General features: G+C 37.2%; 1 protein-coding gene across 1 annotated transcript in view; it reads left to right on the top strand.

Annotated features, from left to right (window-relative positions):
• Positions 1-345: 345 nt before the first annotated feature.
• LOC134806780 (uncharacterized) overlaps positions 346-20899 on the top strand; it is a 31965-nt gene continuing 11411 nt past the window's right edge. Inside the window, exons 1-5 of the mRNA XM_063780122.1 lie at positions 346-608; positions 696-767; positions 993-1243; positions 3562-3710; positions 4778-4976. Of these exons, the coding sequence (XP_063636192.1) occupies positions 521-608; positions 696-767; positions 993-1243; positions 3562-3710; positions 4778-4976 (759 nt within the window). The 5' untranslated portion in view covers positions 346-520. The remainder of the gene's footprint in view (positions 609-695; positions 768-992; positions 1244-3561; positions 3711-4777; positions 4977-20899) is intronic.

The raw sequence follows: 20899 nt of genomic DNA on the forward strand, positions 1-20899 counted from the left end.
CATACGTGAATCTCGGAATAGAGTACCAGGCGGAGTATATTATTATACCATGCGCGGGCGAAGCCGCGAACGCGAGTGTGGAGTCGATTTCGCGCCGCGATTCGCGCATGAGTGAGGAGGGGGCTATAGAAGTAGAATTAAAATTGCAAGAAATGTCGATAGTTTATCGATATGACTTATCAACATGGCTACAGCAAGGTGGAGTTACATTCATCGTTAATCGTACACTAAACAAAAGTGGTCACAGTGACAGCTCGCTTAGACGTAATCTTTAAGTATATTATATCTATGGCTCAATAACTTTCAAATATCATTACATTCAGTTCAGCCGTTCAGTCAATTCAATTCACAAAAATGCCAAAATGGCGGAACTTGGGGTTTTCGCGTCGGTGTATTAATTGAAAACTGACTGCCTATCCTTTAGAGATATTCCTAGCAGCCACAGTGTTACATGCCTTTTTATACGTTCATGTCAATGTATTATTTAGTGTAACTATAAAAGCTATTACAAACTTGAATCATGAGTGAGACTTCAAGAAATGAGTCAAATTCCCCCGACTCTCAAATGCCGGCTCAAGATGATGATGTTAAATTCCCGCCTTTCCCTGGTAATCAACCTTAAGTAATGATTTCTTATAAATTTGTATTTAAACGCTATTTTTATATTAATCGTAATATGTCAACAACCGTTTCAGAGCCAAAAGATGTTGATTTTGATGAAGATATTCCAGAGGAAGAAAGAAAATATTATACAGATACATTTCAAGGTATGTTTATTATATGCACACCTAAGCATATTATTTATAATCAATAGTATTTATTACAGTTATATTTACTACGAATTAGTGTTTACCTTTCTTATTAACCACACTATCATTAATTTTAACCCTTAATGTTTTTAGTTTGAACTATGAGGAAACCAATATGATTTCAACATGATTTAAAAACAAATAGAAAGTAATGGTATTTATAGATAATTATTGTCATTTCAGACTTGAATACAGTAACAAGTCATAGGATGCACTGCACATCTTGTGATCGTCACCTTGGGTGCTCAGCTAGCAATGATGGCAGGATGCGGATGCACCCTATGCTCCGTACATTAGTATGTAATACATGCTATGCATTCTACAATAGTGGAGAGTTTGAGAAGGGAGACGATGGCTCAGAGTTGTATTGCCGTTGGTGTGGGCAGGGTGGCCAAGTATATTGCTGTTCAGATTGCCCTCATGTGTTTTGTGCGGTGAGTTTCCATTTTTATTTCTCTGTAAATAAGTAACTACACAGTGCCACAGAATAAATAATTTCCAAGTTCCTATAAAACTGAAGTTTGACAGGGATTCAGGGACGAATCATGCAATCCCTTTCTAATGTATGGCACTATCCCTTTCGGCTATTTAGGGTTGTCAAAATTCAAGTCATTATCTTATGGCATGTATTTAACCGGTCAACTAATTAATCGAAATTGGTTTAAAAAAATAGATATGGGTACTAAAATTAATAGATTGGCAACAAAAACGGAGACTTAAAATATATCAATATGAATAGAATAGAATAGCCTTTAATGACCAAAAAAATAAAATTTCAGTACATATTACATTTAAATAAATTTACATTTCATTTATATCAATTAGTTTTATTATTTTTCCTTATTAAGTTTAATAAATAATTTTAATGTCATTGATTTTTAATAATTATTTCAGTCTGCCTTCTTGGCATAGGCCTCCCCCAGCTCCCTCCACAGCTCTCTATCCCTCGCCGTCCCTATCCAATTTGGTCCCGCATGCTTCTTGATGTCATCTGACCACCTCATTATTGGTCTCCCTTCTCTCCTTTTTCCATCTCTCGGATACCATTCCGCTATCTCTCTATCCCACTTATTTTTACCTTCTCTTGCCATATGTCCAGCCCATTTCCATTTTAAAATTTTTACAGTCACTGATATATCCTTAATTTTGTTTTCTTTCTAATATCTGTCAGTCTTACTTTGTCTTTCCTTTTTACAGATAAGATTGACCTTTCCATGTTGTGTTGGCAAACTTTTAAATTTTGGAGATCTTTCTTAGTTACTGCCTAGGTTTGACATCCGTAAGTCATACATGGTAGAACACACATATCAAATACCTGTTCGGTATTTGATATCAATATGAGTTGTATTTTAATGCCGTTAGGGCTTCTGATTATTTTTAGGCAGGTACCAAGTATTTATTTGGCAACTGAATTATTACATTGGAGACCATTTATGAAGCACATTTTAACACTTTCGCAACCGGGCAAAAAACGGCGCACTACCCCAGAAACCGGTCGTCTATATCTGCGTACAAAACAACCCGCTGGGCGGGTTGTCCGGCATCTGAGTAAAGTTTACGAGTGCCCGAGAGTCGGGTACGCGGTGTCGAATGTGTTAAAAAGAAAACGGCTATCTATTAATTCAAACATGAAGTTCTTTTAAAATATTTTGTTTGGTCACTACACGGTCAACCTAACACGCTCCTCCTCGTTTCGCTCGTCGTCGCACCTATCTTTTGACTCTGTTTGAACACAGTGGTAACTATTGAAATCAGTAGTTAAAAATTGAAAGATCGAATTGTATAATGGCCATTAGGTGTTTCATGATTAGGAATTTCGACTATAAGTATACTGACCATTGCGCATTGGTAAATTAATTTGAGGTGTTTTGTGTAAATAGTGACTAATATTCATTAAATTTAACTGCTTTCTTATTAAAATATTTACTACCTGAAACGATATGCTCAAAATGATTAGGTTCTTTTAGATGTGAACAACTAGGTGACAATCAAATTTTATGATCGAGCTTTTCAATATTAGTTGCCAACTTATTATTTTAGACGCTAACTTATCACTTCAAGTTTCCTATAAATTATTTGGGTGACTTGATTTTGCTGCCAGTTTTTTAATAATATGATGCTTATGTTTGAGGCTAATACAAATTTATTGGCGCTAAAATATTAATGCACAGCCAAATTATATTATTATATGCCCAATGAAAGTTCCTGTTTAATACTTTAGTTGCCCGGTTAATAATAAGCCTTATCTTATCTGTGGTCTTGCACACCAAAGGACGTCAGGTGGTGCCAACCCTAATAATTGCTGGGAGCAATGCTGAGCCAAACGGGGCTCCGTTGGACTCAGCTAAGTTAGCCGGAAAGGAGGAATGTCTCCCCACTGACAGTGCACAAGTTCAGTTTCCAAATAGATAGGCCAATAATACCATTATTATGATTTTAATGTAAAAGTTAGAAGAGAAAATTTCAATGTTTCCCTTATTTACATTAGGGAATAAAGTATTGAAAATTCTTGATGGATTCTCATATCGACATCGATCATCAGACTTATATCGACCGGGATATGGACCGTGATTAACTTTTGTATTGTTTACGAGCTCCCAATTTCACAGTAAGGTAATCACGGTCCATATCCTGGTTGATATAAGTGTAGTGAAGTTAATAGATTGTATTATTTACATTAACCAACCCAATTGGTATTGTTAATTAAATATTTTATTGTAATAAGCTATAGTATTTTCAACTTCTTTTTCAGAAATGCATCAAACGGAATTTGGGTATTGCGAAAATTAAGGAAATTGAAAATACCGATGACTGGAAATGTTTCAAGTGCAGCAACAAACCGCTGTGGTATCTTCGAGCATCATGCTGGGCACTTCTGCGTTATTGTGATTTAAAGAACAGGTAAACACTGGAAATCGTCATTGTAGGTATGACCAAAACATGTCTACTGCTATACTTACGCCTCTCCCAAATATTTCTTGTTATATCTCATATGTTGCTAAGTTTAATCTCTGCACTTTACCTATTCAGTTTTGACAGATCGAAGTTTGCCCGATAGATGAAAGTTTGCCTATAAAAATAATTAATGTGAAAAATCTGCTCTGGTAATTCCATTATATACAAACAGCAACACTCCTAACTGTACATTCTTCTTCTTCCTCGCGTTATCCCGGCATTTTTGCCACGGCTCATGGGAGCCTGGGGTCCGCTTGACAACTAATCCCATGATTTGACGTAGGCACTAGTTTTTACGAAAGCGACTGCCATCTGACCTTCCAACCCAGAGGGTAAACTAGGCCTTATTTGGGATTAGTCCGGTTTCCTCACGATGTTTTCCTTCACCGAAAAGCGACTGGTAAATATCAAATGATATCCTAACTGTACATTGATGGACCTTATTACAAAAGGCATAAGGTCCACCATGGGCGTACGCAGCATTTTTTAAGGGGTGGGGCAGAAGTAGGGGAGGCTGGGTACATTGTAACAGGGTACAGTTGAAATAGAAATTCTTAGCTTATGGCCAGAGACCTGGGTGGGGCAACTGCCCCACTGTGGGTACGCCTATGTGGTCCACCGATGTACAGTTAACAGTGTGGGCGATACAAGTATGGCATATAAGCCTATACATGTCTTTTGGTATATTCATCAGGATTTGCAAGATGCCCAAAATGGACGTAAAGACAATTTACTACAATACTCTTTATTGCCCACCTCACACAGCTTATGACACATTACCTACCTGGCTAAATGGTACACCATGGCATCTTGCACACATGGTGGAATTACATCCAACCCTTTCCACCATGTAAGGTCAACGTTATTTAGCAATGTATTTAATTACATATGTAATTTTTATCCTACTGACAAATTACGTGTATGAAATGAAATGAGAATTGCATAGAAAGATCCATAAATAACAAGTTTAATTAATGCATACATATTATAGTTATAACACTAATGTATTGCAGGATAACCATGGCTACTCAAGACCCAATTTTAAAGGAAAAGTACACAACCAGTTGTACTAGAGATCTATCCGATTGCTGTAAAAATAAAAAAAGAAGAGAAAAACTTGATAGTAAAAAAAAGGAAGAGAAGAAAGAAGCTGAAAATTCAGCCAAAAAAGCAGCTGCAGCCGTTATTTCAAAAATACCGCCCACCATACAGGTACCTTATTTAACCCATTCATGGCCACGAACCGCCGAGCGTACACAATACGCCAGGCCACCATACAAACCGTTTTTAGCTAAAACGTATGACTCAGCTTATGGGTCTCGAGCCTGGCGCGAACGGTAAATAAATCGCCGCTTATGAAGCTGGCCAGTTGGACAGCATTATGCAACATTTTTACTAACCACCGATTTTCTGTGCCTATCAAAAAAGAAACTAATTATTGCAGTTTGTAGGAGTGAATATTTTTACTTTCTACAAGCTTTTAATGTCTGAACAAGCTAAGTTGGCAGCAATTTTTATAGCCCAGCCTGTGCAAGTGTTAAGTTAAACGTCATAATTTCATATAAGTTTGACATTTAAATTACACTTAGGTACTCAGCCTGTGCTATCAAAATCGCTGCCAACTTAGCTTGGTCTGTTTTCTATTTAACTTGCCGTGTTTTTTGTTGTTGTTTTTTGGGGCAAATCTTGGAAGTTAAATTAGACCCGTTTCCCGATATCCCGATCCAGTTCATAGCACAGTCGGTCAGGTTAGGCGGGTTCAAATTCCGGTAATCCATAGCCATGGTCACAAAATACGAAATCACTAAACAGCACAGGAGGAGTATAAAGTCGCCAACGAATAAATCGTGACTAATAATATTTTCCATGTTACTCCAAAATACATCTCTAATAGGGGGGATGGGATGAATCACATCTTGAACTCTTGTGACAAATACCACATGAAAGATAATACCGCCGCCGCCGCTCGGGTGCATTCCTTGTTTATTGTCCAAGTGTGTCCAATAAGCTTACACCTGGTCGGTCATGTATCTTTGTTTTGATAAACGCCATTATATTAGTAACAATAGACAACTTAAAATGTATTATAGTACTTACTTTCTAATCTGCCGTAGAAACCACGTAGCTGGAAAAAACTTGTAAATATTTGTCACAAACTATTTGTAATACAATACATATTAGTTAGTGGTGACTGTTTCAACCGCCTTGTTCTATATTGAAATGAAAAAAATTAACATCATTGTTAGTAGGTAATTGCCTAAGATACAATACAACAATCACCAAATATTATGACATAAAAGTACAGTGGGAGAAAATCCTCGTTGCCTTACCCCTCATACAAAACAAAATATTATTATACTACGGCTTGGTTCCTACAAATTGTTGCTTACCATCATCCAAACAGTAATCAGTTGTAAAATGGTACAATATCAAACAGCTTCAACAAGAAATAAGCTTTAAAACCAGCCAATAAAGTTTATTTTAGCCTGCTACGGAAACATGAGTAGTTTTTACAAGTAGCGCCAGGCCACGGTGACCCATACCTTGAGCCCTGTCAATAACTTCTGAAATATATATATTTTTGTATTTTTTAAATATAAATCTTTCTGTTTGCTTGCATCGCATTATGTATCTAGAATTTCAGTATATTTACTATATTGCACTGATAGTAAATCAAACTTGAATATTCGAGACCCTGTTTTCATTAAAAAAAACGTGTTTATAATTTTGTATCCTAATATGCCTTATAGAAATGGTTGTTAGCTTATATGATACTTACGTTATTACATTAAATTACAACTGTATTAACTATTTTTTTAAATGTAATTAAAAAAATAGTTAATACAGTATACCTACATTAGATTCAATTCTAGACAACATCCCTTATAATAATAAATAATAAATATTGGGGACATCTTACATAGATCAAACCTAGCCCCAAACTAAGCATAGCTTGTACTATGGGTACTAGGCGACGATATATACATACTTGTATAGATAAATACATACTTATATACATAGAAAACAACCATGACTCAGGAACAAATATTAGTGTTCATCACACAAATAAATGCCCTTACTGGGATTCGAACCCAGGACCATCGGCTTAGCAGACAGGGTCACTATCCACTAGACCAGACCGGTCGTCAATTTAGTAAATTGTATACAGGATGTCCCTAGCCATTGGACAAAGCCGAAATGTACATATGCATTAGGGTATTTAGAACCAGTATACAAAGTATCATGGCAATCGGTGTAGCGGTTACGAAGAAATTAACAAATTACGATTTTTTTACTTTGGAGCAACCTGTATGTGTTAGTAGCTCCTGAGGTAATAAATAGTATGAAACCTTCTTCGACCGTTTTGATTATCTTTTTAGGGTTCCATACCCAAAGGGTAAAACGGGACCCTATTACTAAGACTCCGCTGTCCGTCCGCCCGTCCGTCCGTCCGTCTGTCACCAGGCTGTATCTCACGAACGGTTCGTGAGATACAGTTGAAATTTTCACAGATGATGTATTTCTGTTGCCGCTACAACAACAAATACTAAAAAGTGCGGAACCCTCGGTGGGCGAGCCCGACTCGCACTTGTCCGGTTTTTTTATTTATGTCATTAATAAGATTCTGACTTTTGACAAATCTCATCATTGCTCCACATTTTCAAACAAATTGTCAAAAGCACTGCCAGTGATACAGTATGTTTCTTTTTGTTGTCGATTATTGGAAATAACTTTTGTTTGAAAATTTATTTTTATCTTTTGTTCTAATTTTTAAAAAAATATTACCATTAGAGCATGTCTTAGAAGTAACCCTACGTGGGATTTCAGGGTTTGTCCAATGGCTAAGGTCACGCTGTATAAAACCAATCTATAAATTGTATGTACAACGAAAATCAATGATGATCAATTCTGGTCCATACAATTCAATCAATCTATACATACAATTTATTAGGTCAAAAACGTATTATATTATAAGCTTTAAATAAACAATATAAAGTCTGAATGCGGCTAATTAATAAGTAGGTACAAAAGGAATCTTAGAATTTATTATAATATACAAATTATAAACTAAAATAAACCTAAGAATGAGTAAAACTAACTTAACAAATAAAATATTGCCCCCCACTCTGATTGTCTCCCGGATCAAATGTGCCAAAAATACTGGCGGCATTACCCCGCTGAATGGCCAGTGATATTTGTTGGACAAGGAAAGAACCAGAGCGGGGGTCGCAGCCCCTATCCCTTAAACGTCGCCCTATATCCTTAATAAAGGGTCTGGCCTCGGCACACCAAGGCCCCGCCGTCTCGACGGCAACCGGGACAAAGTCGTACACCTGTTCAAGGTGTACGACATCATTATAGATTGTAATGTGGTACATCCCACAATAATAATAAAAAAATATTTTACATGTAAGTATATTTTGTATGGTAAAATTCTGTCTTAAATGAGGAGTTGGTTGTAATACTTGTAATTGTCACAATCTTATAATATTTCATTTAAGTAGTTATTAATAAATAGCATTGTATAGTTTAATCATGGTCACAGAATAAATAATAGTACTAGGTACAGAATAGGGCTCGCGGTCGAGTCCGTGTTTCGTTTACACGTTTCGAATACCCGTTTCCGAATTAGTGATGGGTAGGACATCAATTTAAAATGAGTTTGTATGAGTACCTCATTTTCTAAAATGAGGTGTTACAATGTCTTACTTCAAATGAGGTGAGGTACTAGCATATTTTCAGCGTCGACTATTCTATTAATCCAACGGGCCAATGGTGACAAAAATATTTAATGTATATACATATTTATGTATTCATCACTTCCTTTATAAATAAATAAATAATAATAATTAAGCAGTGCAATTCTGGAGGTTAAGAATATAACTTATAGGAGAAAGATCCCACATAGTAACTTAATTTGCTGCTTTTATGAAACTTGTTCTAATTTAGCTCTTTTTTATTGTTAGATCGTTTAGTCCTCCTCCTTGCTACTTGATATAATTTTAAGTATAATAATCACTAGCGAGAGCGACCCGCTCCGGCTTCGCACGGGTTAGCAAATTATACATACACCTAAACCTTCCTGAAGAATCACTCTATTATGATTGATAGGTGAAAACCGCATGAAAATCCGTCCAGTCGTTTTTGAGTTTATCGCGAACATAGAAACAAACACACATACAGACAGACGCGGCGGGGGACTTTGTTTCATAATATGTAGTGATTTATTTCATAAGTCTTGTACCTATTAACCATAAAACTACCACATTTTTAACAAACTAAGGAGAACAAATTCAATATTTTCACAAGTCATTATTATATAGAAGTGACAAACTTACCACCTCAGATAATTTAACAGTAATATCATCAATATGATATTAAACAAAGCACCATTCGCGCCGGCCGCTGCCGGCTACATTTACATTTCATTTTTTTCATGCAAAAGGCACCAAGGAAGATCCGCGGGTAAATTTAATGGCGAAAACGATGTCCATATTTTGTTATTTTGGTATAATTATAAGAATTATCACTAGGTATTAGGTATTAGAGAACTAAAATTAGCTACAACGACGTACGAACAAAATAAATATAAATATGTCAAAATCATATGGGGGTCGGTCCGCGGGCGGCGCGGAGTAAACAGCGCAATCGACAGCTCCCGTGTTTTAATTTCGTAAACGGTATTAAATTATCACGGAAAGAACCCATTCATGGACCAAAAGTTTGCTTGAAGACCAATATAAGTGACTGTGAAGTTAATTTCGGATTTCATAAACGGTTTTAGCAGAAATTAGTGTGTGAAGCTACTGTGTTACATTTATTTTAAACGGTTATCGACGCGTGGTCAAGGTCGACCAGTTGAGCGGCCGGTGTCATCGGCGCGTGCGCACATAGAAATATAGACCTTAATACGCAATTGGACAATATGAGCGGCACAAAAAATTGTTTGGCATGCCCAAACCCTGTTGCTAAAGAAGAGCTACTCACATGCCCAGGATGTCAAGGAAGTTACCACTTCGCATGTCTGGGGTTACCCGTCGACTACTATAACCAAATAGTCCAAGAAAATAACAGCGGGTGGCTATGTCAATCGTGTAACAATGTGTCGAGGCGACGTCGAGGCGAAAACACACCGGTACGGAAACATTTCGAGTGCTCGCCACCTACGGTAATAGATGCCGACATGTCGATATGCGACGAGCCGCGACAGGGCGAGTTCGAGTACAGCACAATTAACCAAAGTGACATGGATACGAATACCTCAGCCAAAACTAACCACTCGACAGAGTTGAGTTTGGATGCCCTGTCTAGACTGCTTGATATAAAACTGGCGGGTGTAAAAAGTGACATACGGATGTTAGATTCCAAATTAAGCACGGCAAAAGCGGAAATTTTCAATGAAATTAATAAAAAATTCACCATCGCTATAGACAGTTTGAAGAAAGAGTTTACGGACACCACGGACTTCTTGAGTGACCAGATTAAAGACGTTCGAACGGACCTGGTAACGATGAACAATAAAATACAAATGTTAGAATCGGAGAATACGCGTCTTAGCGCAGAGTTATTGGTAGCAAAAAAGGACTCAAAACAACAATCTAACACCGCGGAACTGAAAACTGTCATCGACCAAATGCACATGGAACTAAATGAAAGAGATCAAGCGTTAATATTAAATGACTTGGAAATTTCAGGGGTACCAGAACACCCGGGAGAATCAACACTGCACATCGTACAAGCTATATCGTCAAAAATAGGCATATCGTTGGATGACCGGGAAGTGGTCAGCGTGGAGCGCGTTGGACCGCTGAGGCCGAGCAATGTGTCCCAGTATAATGCTAGACAACACCCCCGCCCCCTGGTCTTACGTCTCGCAAGAAGATCGGTAAGGGATAACCTGATACAGAATGCGCGGGTTCGTCGAAGTTTGGATACAAGTAACATCGGGCTACCGGAACACACTCCGTCTCGAGTATACATAAATGAGAGGCTAACAAAAACAAATCGTAAATTGTTTTGGCAAGCCCGACAGGCAGGCAATACCGCCGGTTGGAGGTTCGTATGGACTAAAGAGGGGTGTATCTTCGCGAAGAGAACAGATGGTAAGGACAGCAAAACAATTAGAATTCGGAGTGATAAAGAAGTGGGACAGGTTTTCGGTGTGGACCCGGCTGCATCTATTGATAAATGACAATAATATGTGTTTTGAGGTTTTTTTTATGTTTGGGCAACTATTAGTTATTCTGTGGTTTGGGTTCGAATATGCTAAGTCAGTTGTAATTAGAAATATAGATAAATTTATACCTAACTATAAGTTTGTAATGCTTATGTGCGGTCTAGTTATAAATATGCACACACTATACATAGACTTATTTAAATATTTCATGCAGTGCTATATAGATATTATGTCAATTTTTATATGTGGGTTTGAATATGCGAAGTCAGATGTAATCAGAAATATAGATATTGTAGATAAATTTGTACGTAACTATAAGTTATTAATGCTTATGTGCGGTCTAGTCATACATATACACACACTATACATATACTCATTGAAATATTTTATGCAGTTTTATATACTTATTATGTCAATTTTCATCGTGCATATGGATAATGTAGGTAAATACATATTATTTTGTTGTAGAATAAAATTATCGATAAGGAGTGTTTACGAGAAAGTGACAGGTAAAAATAATACATTTAGAATCAATTATTCTCATTACAATTTTGCTGGCTGTTTAATATTATACATAAATTCAATATACATACACATTTATAGTTACTTGTACTTATTTAAGTGTTTGCATGCAAATAACAAAAACAAACTACTTATGCAGGTAAAAAATAAATATACGAATTATATACTTCTCCTAAATATGATATCTATTTTTTATACTCACATTTACCAACCCCTATGTTGTTTTCTATTAAATCTTTTATGTAACGTATTACTAATTATCATCTATTATGGAAAAAAAGCGAATAAAATCACATAATTTGACCTTGGCTCTGTTAAATGTACGCTCGCTAAATACTGGTCGGGATGAATTAGTAGGACTGATGGACAGGTACAAACCGGATATAGTGGCTTTGAATGAAACGTGGGTACGCGATGGGCAAGAACAGTTTATACCGCCAATACCAAATTACGTTTTAAAAAATAACACACGTCCGAATGGGCAAAAAGGGGGAGGAGTAGGCTTTTATATTCGAAAGGGTCTTCGAGTAAGTATAGAAAAACATCCATTATCGCAATTAGAGCAAATGTGGCTAGAGCTTAAGATAAGTGGAGTGGGGAAATATGCTATTGGCACGGCATATAGGCCGGAATCGGTATCGGTAGATAACGCTATAGAAGCGCTAAGCGAGTCGATGGATATGTTTGCGTCTTGTAATGGTATTTTTATTCTTACAGACTTTAATGTGAATGTTAGACTACTAGATAGACCAAACACAAAAAAATTACTGTCATTTATGTCGCAAAGGAACCTAGATCAACTAGTGGAGGAACCGACTAGGATAACGAACAATACGGTTTCGTTATTAGATTTGATAATAACTGATAGTCCTAATGTTTGCAAATCTGTAGCTGTACATCACAACCATAATATTAGCGACCATGCCATGGTAATCTTGGAGCTCAGAATCACAAAACCTAAACAGTCGCCGCAGTATATTTACAAGAGGTATTTGGATAAAATTAATATGGAAAAATTTAACTCCGATCTCAATAGCCTACCTTGGGGAGATATAATAAAACTAGACGCATTAAATCATAAAGTGAGGTTTTTTAATCATTTGGTTACTACTTTGTTCGATAAGCACGCACCAATCAGACGTCTACGCATAAATAATAAATCGTATCCATGGGTAACGGATAATATTAAACTCATGATGAACTTACGCGATTCCGCATTGGCTAAAGCACATAAAACGGGATCCCAAGCACATAAAGACTATTACAAAAGCTTACGTAACTATACCAACGGAGCCTTAGAGCGGGAGAAAACAGCTTACTTTACCTATTTTGTTAACAAAAACAAAAATCACCCGAAACATATGTGGACACACCTTAAAAGCTGTGCAATAATGGCAGACAAAGCGAAACCACAAATACCACAACATTTATGTAATCCAAATGCGCTCAATGACTTTTTTCTAGAGGTCCCGGGTTCCGGAAAAATAGACGTCGAAACACAGGCATCTTTCGAGAACAGGAGATGCAATAGTTGCGTTTTTAATATTGAAAAGGCCACAGAAAAACAAATCCATAAAATCATTCGCTCTGTAGAAACTAAGGCTAGTGGACATGATAATATATCTATGGACATGATACGACTCACTTTAGACATCACATTACCGATAATAACACATATTATAAACACATCAATTGAGACAGGTATTTTCCCAGAAGACTGGAAAGTAGCGAAAATAAGGCCAATTCCTAAAAATAACAAGATAGACGAATATAAGGATCTACGGCCAGTCAGCATTCTTCCTGTACTTTCAAAAATAATAGAAAAGGTAGTCTGTGAGCAGTTGGGCAGGTACCTGGATGAAAATGAGTTCTTACCGAAACAGCAATCTGGGTTCCGTAGCATGCACGGTACAGCGACAGCTTTAGCAAAAGTCACAGACGATGTAATAACAGCAGCGGACGAAGGAAAAGGCTCGATTATTGTTTTATTAGACTTTTCTCGTGCATTCGATTGTATTAACCCGTACCTACTGCTTTCAAAGATGGCATACTATGGAATTGCTCAACAATCGCGCAAGTGGTTTCAGTCGTTCCTTACAGATAGACAGCAGTACGTTGAGCTACAACTAGAGCAAGGTGAAATGGCTACATCTCAGATACGTCAGATTAATAGAGGAACACCGCAGGGATCCGTTTTGAGTCCGTTGTTGTTTATATTGTACACTGCTGATTTTGTGTTTAAACTCAAACACTGTCATGTGCATCTGTATGCAGATGACACACAAATTTATCACTCCTTTAAACCTGAAGAAATGACTGTAGCCCTAAATAAGATAAACAACGATCTGAGTGAAATAGCGGATTGGTCTTTGAAAAACAATCTAGTGCTTAATCCGTCTAAGTCGCAGTTTGTGGTAATGGGTAGTAAGTGGCAAAGGGAAAAAATTATAAACCAAAAACCCGAATTATATGTGGGACTTGAGTCTGTACCTCAGGTACCCTTTGCCAAGAATTTGGGACTTATTATGGATGGAGAACTAAGGTATGAACATCACGTAAATATTAAGATACGGAATGCTTTCTATCGTCTCAAGACCTTATACAGCTGTAGGAAATACTTGTCCGAAAAAGTAAGAGAAATTCTTGTGGAAGCTTTAGTACTATCGCCATTTAACTACACAGATATTGTCTATGGTCCGAGGTTATTAGCGATAACAAAAAAGTCCATACAACGAGTACAGAATGCTTGTACACGTTTTTGTTACGATATCCCTAAAAGAGCACATATAACACCCTACCTTAATGTCAAAAACACCCTAAATATGGAAAATAGAAGAAACCTGCATTTGTCTTTTACACTACGTAAAATTATAGAATTTGAGAAGCCACCTTATCTTTATGAAAAACTGAAGTGGGTAAATGATGGAAACAAGTCAGTGAGAAGTCATAGAAAGCATTCCTTGCTTATCCCTAAACATAGAACCAAGTTATTTAGGGGAGGATTCAAGTACGCAGCAACAAAAATTTGGAACGATCTCCCACCACCACTAAGGAGTCCTATGCCGTTGCTAAAGTTTAAGAAGCTGGTTAAAGCACATTTACTTAAATTACAGAAAGGAGATCCCCTAACTAACTAACTAATAAAAATATAACTAACTAATAAAAATATAACTAACTAATAATAATATAACTAACTAATAAAAATATAACTAACTAATAACAATATAACTAACTGATAAAACATATATATATATATATATACATAGTACACACACACACACGCACACACACACACACAGACTCACACACACATAAACAGCCGCGCCGTTCGCGTATATTATATTATTATAACCAGTGTAAGTGCTGGATTTTGTGCATCTTGTATATGTAAAGACCGACCTGTCAAAAAAGGGACCCGTCTGAAAATCAGCGCTGGGTATATACATATGTATCTAGCAAAAAGCTGAGATTGGTACCCATTGCCTATACCACAAATTTTTGTGCATGTTTTTATATTTAACGTCTTTGTGAAATGGAGTGTATTTTGTGATTCTCTCATGTATTCTTCTTTTTTGGTAGTTGTGGCAATAAAACATTTTTTATTTTTTTTTATTTTATTTTTATAAACGTTTACAAATAATGTTAATAAAAAGTATTGCAAATTCAAATCGTTATAATTTACATCTACATGTTTATTTTACCTATGCAAATTATACTTACTTTTTTATTAATAAACTTGAAACTTATTGAAATGATCATATTATTGTGTACGCTACAGTAATTTATTTCAATAACTAGATGAAAACCCGGCTTCGCTCGGGTAAAATAAATAATAGTAAGTAATAAGTAATACTATTTTGAATTAAGTAATTATTTACTTTTAGACTTCATACCTTCATCAAGGCGGTTAGAAACCTATCTCATCTCAGAAAACTTTAAATCCGTAACATACAATCATAACTCGAAAAATTTACTATTCCGATATATCTAAAAACAAATATGTAATTAAAAAAACCTAATCCGCTTTTCTGGTAGCAGTTCGGTTCTGTAAGGGTCGCAGTTCTAACCTAACTTACTTCTGGTTGCAGTTTGGTTCTATAAGGATCACAGTTCTAACCTGACCCACTTTTCTGGTCGCAGATCGGTTCTGTGAAGGCCGCATTTATAACCTAGCCCACTTTCCAATCTCAAAAGAGGGAACCCTTTTGTACCTACCCTTCATGGCACTAAAGTGAAAGTATGGAAATTATCACTACTATTTCATTCTTTAATATGAATGCCTATCCGTTAATATTAAATTCGTTTACAAAAACAAAACTGAATAAGTGCGAGTCGGACTCACCCATCAAGAACGGAACACTTTTTAGGGTTCCGTACCCAAAGGGTAAAACGGGACCCTATTACTAAGACTTCGCTGTCCGTCCGTCCGTCCGTCCGTCCGTCTGTCACCAGGCTGTATCTCACGAACCGTGATAGCTAGACAGTTGAAATTTTCACAGATGATGTATTTCTGTTGCCGCTATAACAACAAATACTAAAAACAGAATAAAATAAAGATTTAAATGGGGCTCCCATACAGCAAACGTGATTTTTGACCAAAGTTAAGCAACGTCGGGAGTGGTCAGTACTTGGATGGGTGACCGTTTTTTTTTTTGCTTTTTATGTTTTTTTTTTATATGGTACGGAACCCTTCGTGCGCGAGTCCGACTCGCACTTGCCCGATTTTTAATATTTGTTGTTATAGCGGCAACAGAAATACATCATGTGTGAAAATTTCAACTGTCTAGCTATCACGGTTCATGAGATACAGCCTGGTGACAGAGGGACAGTGGAGTAAACTGAAATAAAGGTTCCGTCACACCGGCGCGATTTCAGAGCCGGGCCTGAGCGTTTTATATGAAAAAGCGGCGCGCCCCGCTCACGCGCCGCACGCGAAACGCGCCTGTGTGACGGAGCCTGAAATGTCAAACCGGGCAAGTGCTCGCGCACGAAGGGTTCCATACTTTTTAGTATTTGTTGTTATAGCGGTAACAGAAATACATCATCTGTGAAAATTTCAACTGCCTAGGCCTATCACGGTTCATGAGATACAGCCTGGTGACAGACAGACAGACAGACAGACGGACAATGAAGTAAAACTGAAATAAATGTCATATACCTACTAAGAAAAACCGGCCAAGTGCGAGTCGGAATCGCTAATAGGTTCCCGTTTTTTAGTTACCCTTCAGGTACGGAACCCTAGTATGAGTGTAATAGATTTGTAACCGGTCAGCAATGTGAGTCCCTTGGAGAAGCAGAGGTCTAGTCTAAACCCCCACTTACCATCGGCATTAACAGCCTTGTATTCTTGTTTGCCACCAACATGTCATATTAAAACATATTAATAAAAATTTACTCGGTCAACAATGTGAGTCCCTTGGAGAAGCAGAGGTCTAATCTAAACTCCCACTTACCATCGGCATTAACAGCCTTGTATTCTTGTTTGCCACCAACATGTCATATTAAAACATATTAATAAAAATTTACTCGGTCAACAATGTGAGTCCCTTGGAGAAGCAGAGGTCTAGTCTAAACTCCCACTTACCATCGGCATTAACAGCCTTGTATGCTTGTTTGCCACCAACATGTCATATTGAAACATATTAATAAAAATTTACTCGGTCAGCAATGTGAGTCCCTTGGAGAAGCAGAGGTCTAGTCTAAACTCCCACTTATCATTGGCATTAACAGCCTTGTATGCTTGTTTGCCACCAACATGTCATATTAAAACATATTAATAAAAATTTACTCGGTCAGCAATGTGAGTCCCTTGGAGAAGCAGAGGTCTAGTCTAAACTCCCACTTACCATCGGCATTAACAGCCTTGTATGCTTGTTTGCCACCAACATGTCATATTAAAACATATTAATAAAAATTTACTAATTTCATCAGTCATATCCAGCCTAGCATTGCATTGGCCCCGCTTAAATATTTCTTTAATTTGTTTTTAGTATTTGTTGTTATAGCGGCAACAGAAATACATCATTTGTGAAAATTGAAACTGTCTAGTTAATCTAGTTATCACGGTTCATGAGATCTTGAGATACAGCCTGGTGACAGACAGACGGACAGCAGAGTCTTAATATTTAATAGGGTCCCGTTTTTACCCTATGGGTACTCAACCCTAAAAAGTGACCAAGGCCTCCAGTGCCCTAGGCTGGAATCAAAGCAGCGTCCTCTGCTATTGCAGCAGGTGCCTGTGCCATTCTGCCACCGGGCCACCCACGGCGGCATAGGTCGAATTTTTCCAAGTATACTTATGCACTACTTACTGAAGGCTTATGGAGCCTCGCCATCCCTAAGCCTAAATTAAATATTTTCTGAAAATAATTTGTTTTGATCTAATAACATATTGGAGTCCTCGTAATAGGGGTCCCGTTTTTACCCTTTGGCTACAGAACCCTAAAAATCAACCTTGTTTTGGTACTATGTACTACGCTTCACTATGACTCTGAAATTTTAGCAGGAATTAATATTTTTTTTGTTGTCACCTGTCAAATTAGAATAGAATAGAATAGAATAGCCTTTATTGACCAAAAAATTAAATTTCAGCACATATTACATTTAAATAAATTCACATTTCATTTATATCAATTAGTTTCAATATTTTTTACTTAGTAACTTTATGAAATATTTTTTATGTCATTGCTTTTTAATAATTATTTCAGTCTGCCTTCTTGGCATAGGCCTCCCCCAGCTCTCTATCCCTTGCCGTCCCTATCCAATTAGGTCCCGCATGCTTCTTTATGTCATCCGACCACCTCATTATTGGTCTCCCTTCTCTCCTTTTTCCATCTCTAGGATACCATTCCGCTTCCTCTCTATCCCACTTATCTTTACCTTCCCTTGCCATATGTCCAGAGTAGTTTTACCTGAAAATCATACCTATTTCTGGCAGCAGTTTCGTTTTTAGGGCGTAGCAAAAAAAAAATAACCCTAACCTACCTATCTCTGGGAACAGTTTCATTTTTTGGGCGTAGCAAAAAAATAACCCTAACCTACCTATCTCTGCGAGTACTTTTGACTGATAGTAACAGTCACAACACAATTACTATTAACCAATGATTTTCAGGTAAAACTACTTTTGACCAACATGCTCAGTCAAAAGCAGTTTTGCCTGTTTTTGTCGGTTAAAAGTTCTTTTGATCAGTTCACACTTTTGACTGTGACATATATACTATCTATATATCTTATTATATTTAATCTTATATTCAACTTACATTGACTCCGGAGATAACTTATTAGCTTTATGCAGTTGACTTTCCAATTTACCGATACACCACAAATTTGATTCATAGTCTAAAGCACAGTTATTAAATATGTCCACAATACACTGTAGCTTTTTGCACTGTTTCACACTGGCAATGACTGTGGCAATGTACTTAATTAGAGTGAGTTACAGTCAGCTGGCACTTAACTCAAAGTTTCTTTGAACAACGTCATTTTCATCTCGCTCACTTATTAGTTTATCACAGCTGAGCTGCTTCAAGGTTGCTTTCACTTGCATTTCCAGGTAGCTAGTAGTGCCTTGACATGTAAGAATATTTGGAATCATTCTGAAATATTAAAATACAACTGAGAGACCGATGTTTATACTAAACACAATACACCCATGGAACGCTTTGAAGTTCAAATCTCGTTACGTTACGATGGCGTTTGCACTTTGCACTATGTTCGGTGACTATTTTTTATTGTTAACACACACAATACACTATTTAACAAATTTTTATCACGTCTGGAGTACCGGATAAAGTATTTTCGAATAACAGCCGTCGTTGACGTCTAGGCAGTGTTGCTATCGTCTTAAAAGCGTAACAGACTATCGCACGTTCTGGCTTAAAAACAAATGTATGTAATAATTATACCGGTATACATATCCATATGAAACGAAACTTAATGCAAATAATAACCATTATACATACCGGAAAGTCATCAAATAAACAGTAATATTCGTCTTGCTTTTTATTAAAAAAAAAAACGACCAACCTAACTTGTAAGCAGGGATGTTACGGAGCTCCGGTTCCGTTTCCGTTAAGGCGGAACTTCCGTTTGGTATTACACATCCGTTTCTGTTCCGGTTCCGTTATGTTTGAAACGGAAGTTATAACGGATGTCAATGCTTCGCGCGGCGGCGGCGTACATTTTATTCGTGTTATTAAAATAAAAATCGTATGTGTTCTGTTGTGTACTGACTACTGACAGTCAGTGTAGTGTGTGTGGTGAATTCTAGTGTGTAAAAAAACGCACAATGAAGCAGAAATCAAGTTCGAATTGGAACTATTTTGACGAAGTTAGTGGGGACACGGCTAAATGTAAACTTTGTCTGAAGGTTTATTCCAGAAAGGGGAAAACGACTACATCTTTAAAAAGTCAGGCTCCGATTCTGGTTCCGGTTCCGTTTTCGTTTCCGTTTCTGTTTTCGGTTCCGTTTCCGTTTTCAGTTCCGTTAAAATAAATTGAAAACATCTGTTTCCGTTTTCGGTTCCGATAAAACCACATCCGTTACATCCCTGTTTGTAAGCATGTTTGCAGTTTCTAAACGCAACGCATAGCTGTCAAATGTCAACCAACAAATTGAGCCTTTAGTATTGTTTGTCGAAAAATTTTCACTTTTAAATGCAAAATACGCGACAATACGAATTTTGCGGATATATGTTCTCGATTCAAAAGTGATATTTTTTCAAGCTCTTTCGATTGAGCATAATTTCTTTTGGTTTTTCCGTCAAAGCGGCTCGCGTTTATTAATATAGATATTTTAGTCACTAAAGGATTACTGTTTCTAAGCAAGTTTCGTAAATGCCTGTCTGGTATACAGAGTGCGTACCGCGATCCATGTTCGTCATGTTGCCTCCCTGTCACACTTACGTACGAATTTACAAGTGCAACAGAGAAGCAACACGTCGAACTTCCTTTTGGTGACTGATTCCTCGCGCCATTTTGACAAGTACGTTAGGATCAAAAAGGCTTAAGATGTATGAAAGCTTGCAGCGCTTACGCTTGTTGTCTTTCGTGTTTAATTTTTAACGTATTTTCGGTGGTGACGCGAGGCGATATTGAAGTACGGCGCGTGTCTGTCACACTCCCTCTTTGGGTATTTCTAATTCATTGTTTCATTTTGAAAGGATTTTTGAGGTGTTCATGTCACAGAGCGGCAGTGAGTGGTACAAACTCAACGCATTTCTCGGTGGACCTTTTGTCGTTGCAATAAGGTTTGTAGTTCGGCAGTTGACAGTGTGGGCCATTACTCGTTTCTTCATTTGAGACATTTTGAGTTTTGAATGTCGGCGAGCAGGCGAGCACCTCGTGCCATCCAGAGACTCTTTTGCAAGTTGTATGAGTTTTTGAGGTTCGCGAGTGAATTTGAAAGGATAAGAGTTTTTTGAAATTTGAAGTGTGT

Source organism: Cydia splendana, chromosome 3 (genome assembly GCF_910591565.1).
Source record: "Cydia splendana chromosome 3, ilCydSple1.2, whole genome shotgun sequence".
Classification (NCBI taxonomy): domain Eukaryota; kingdom Metazoa; phylum Arthropoda; class Insecta; order Lepidoptera; family Tortricidae; genus Cydia; species Cydia splendana.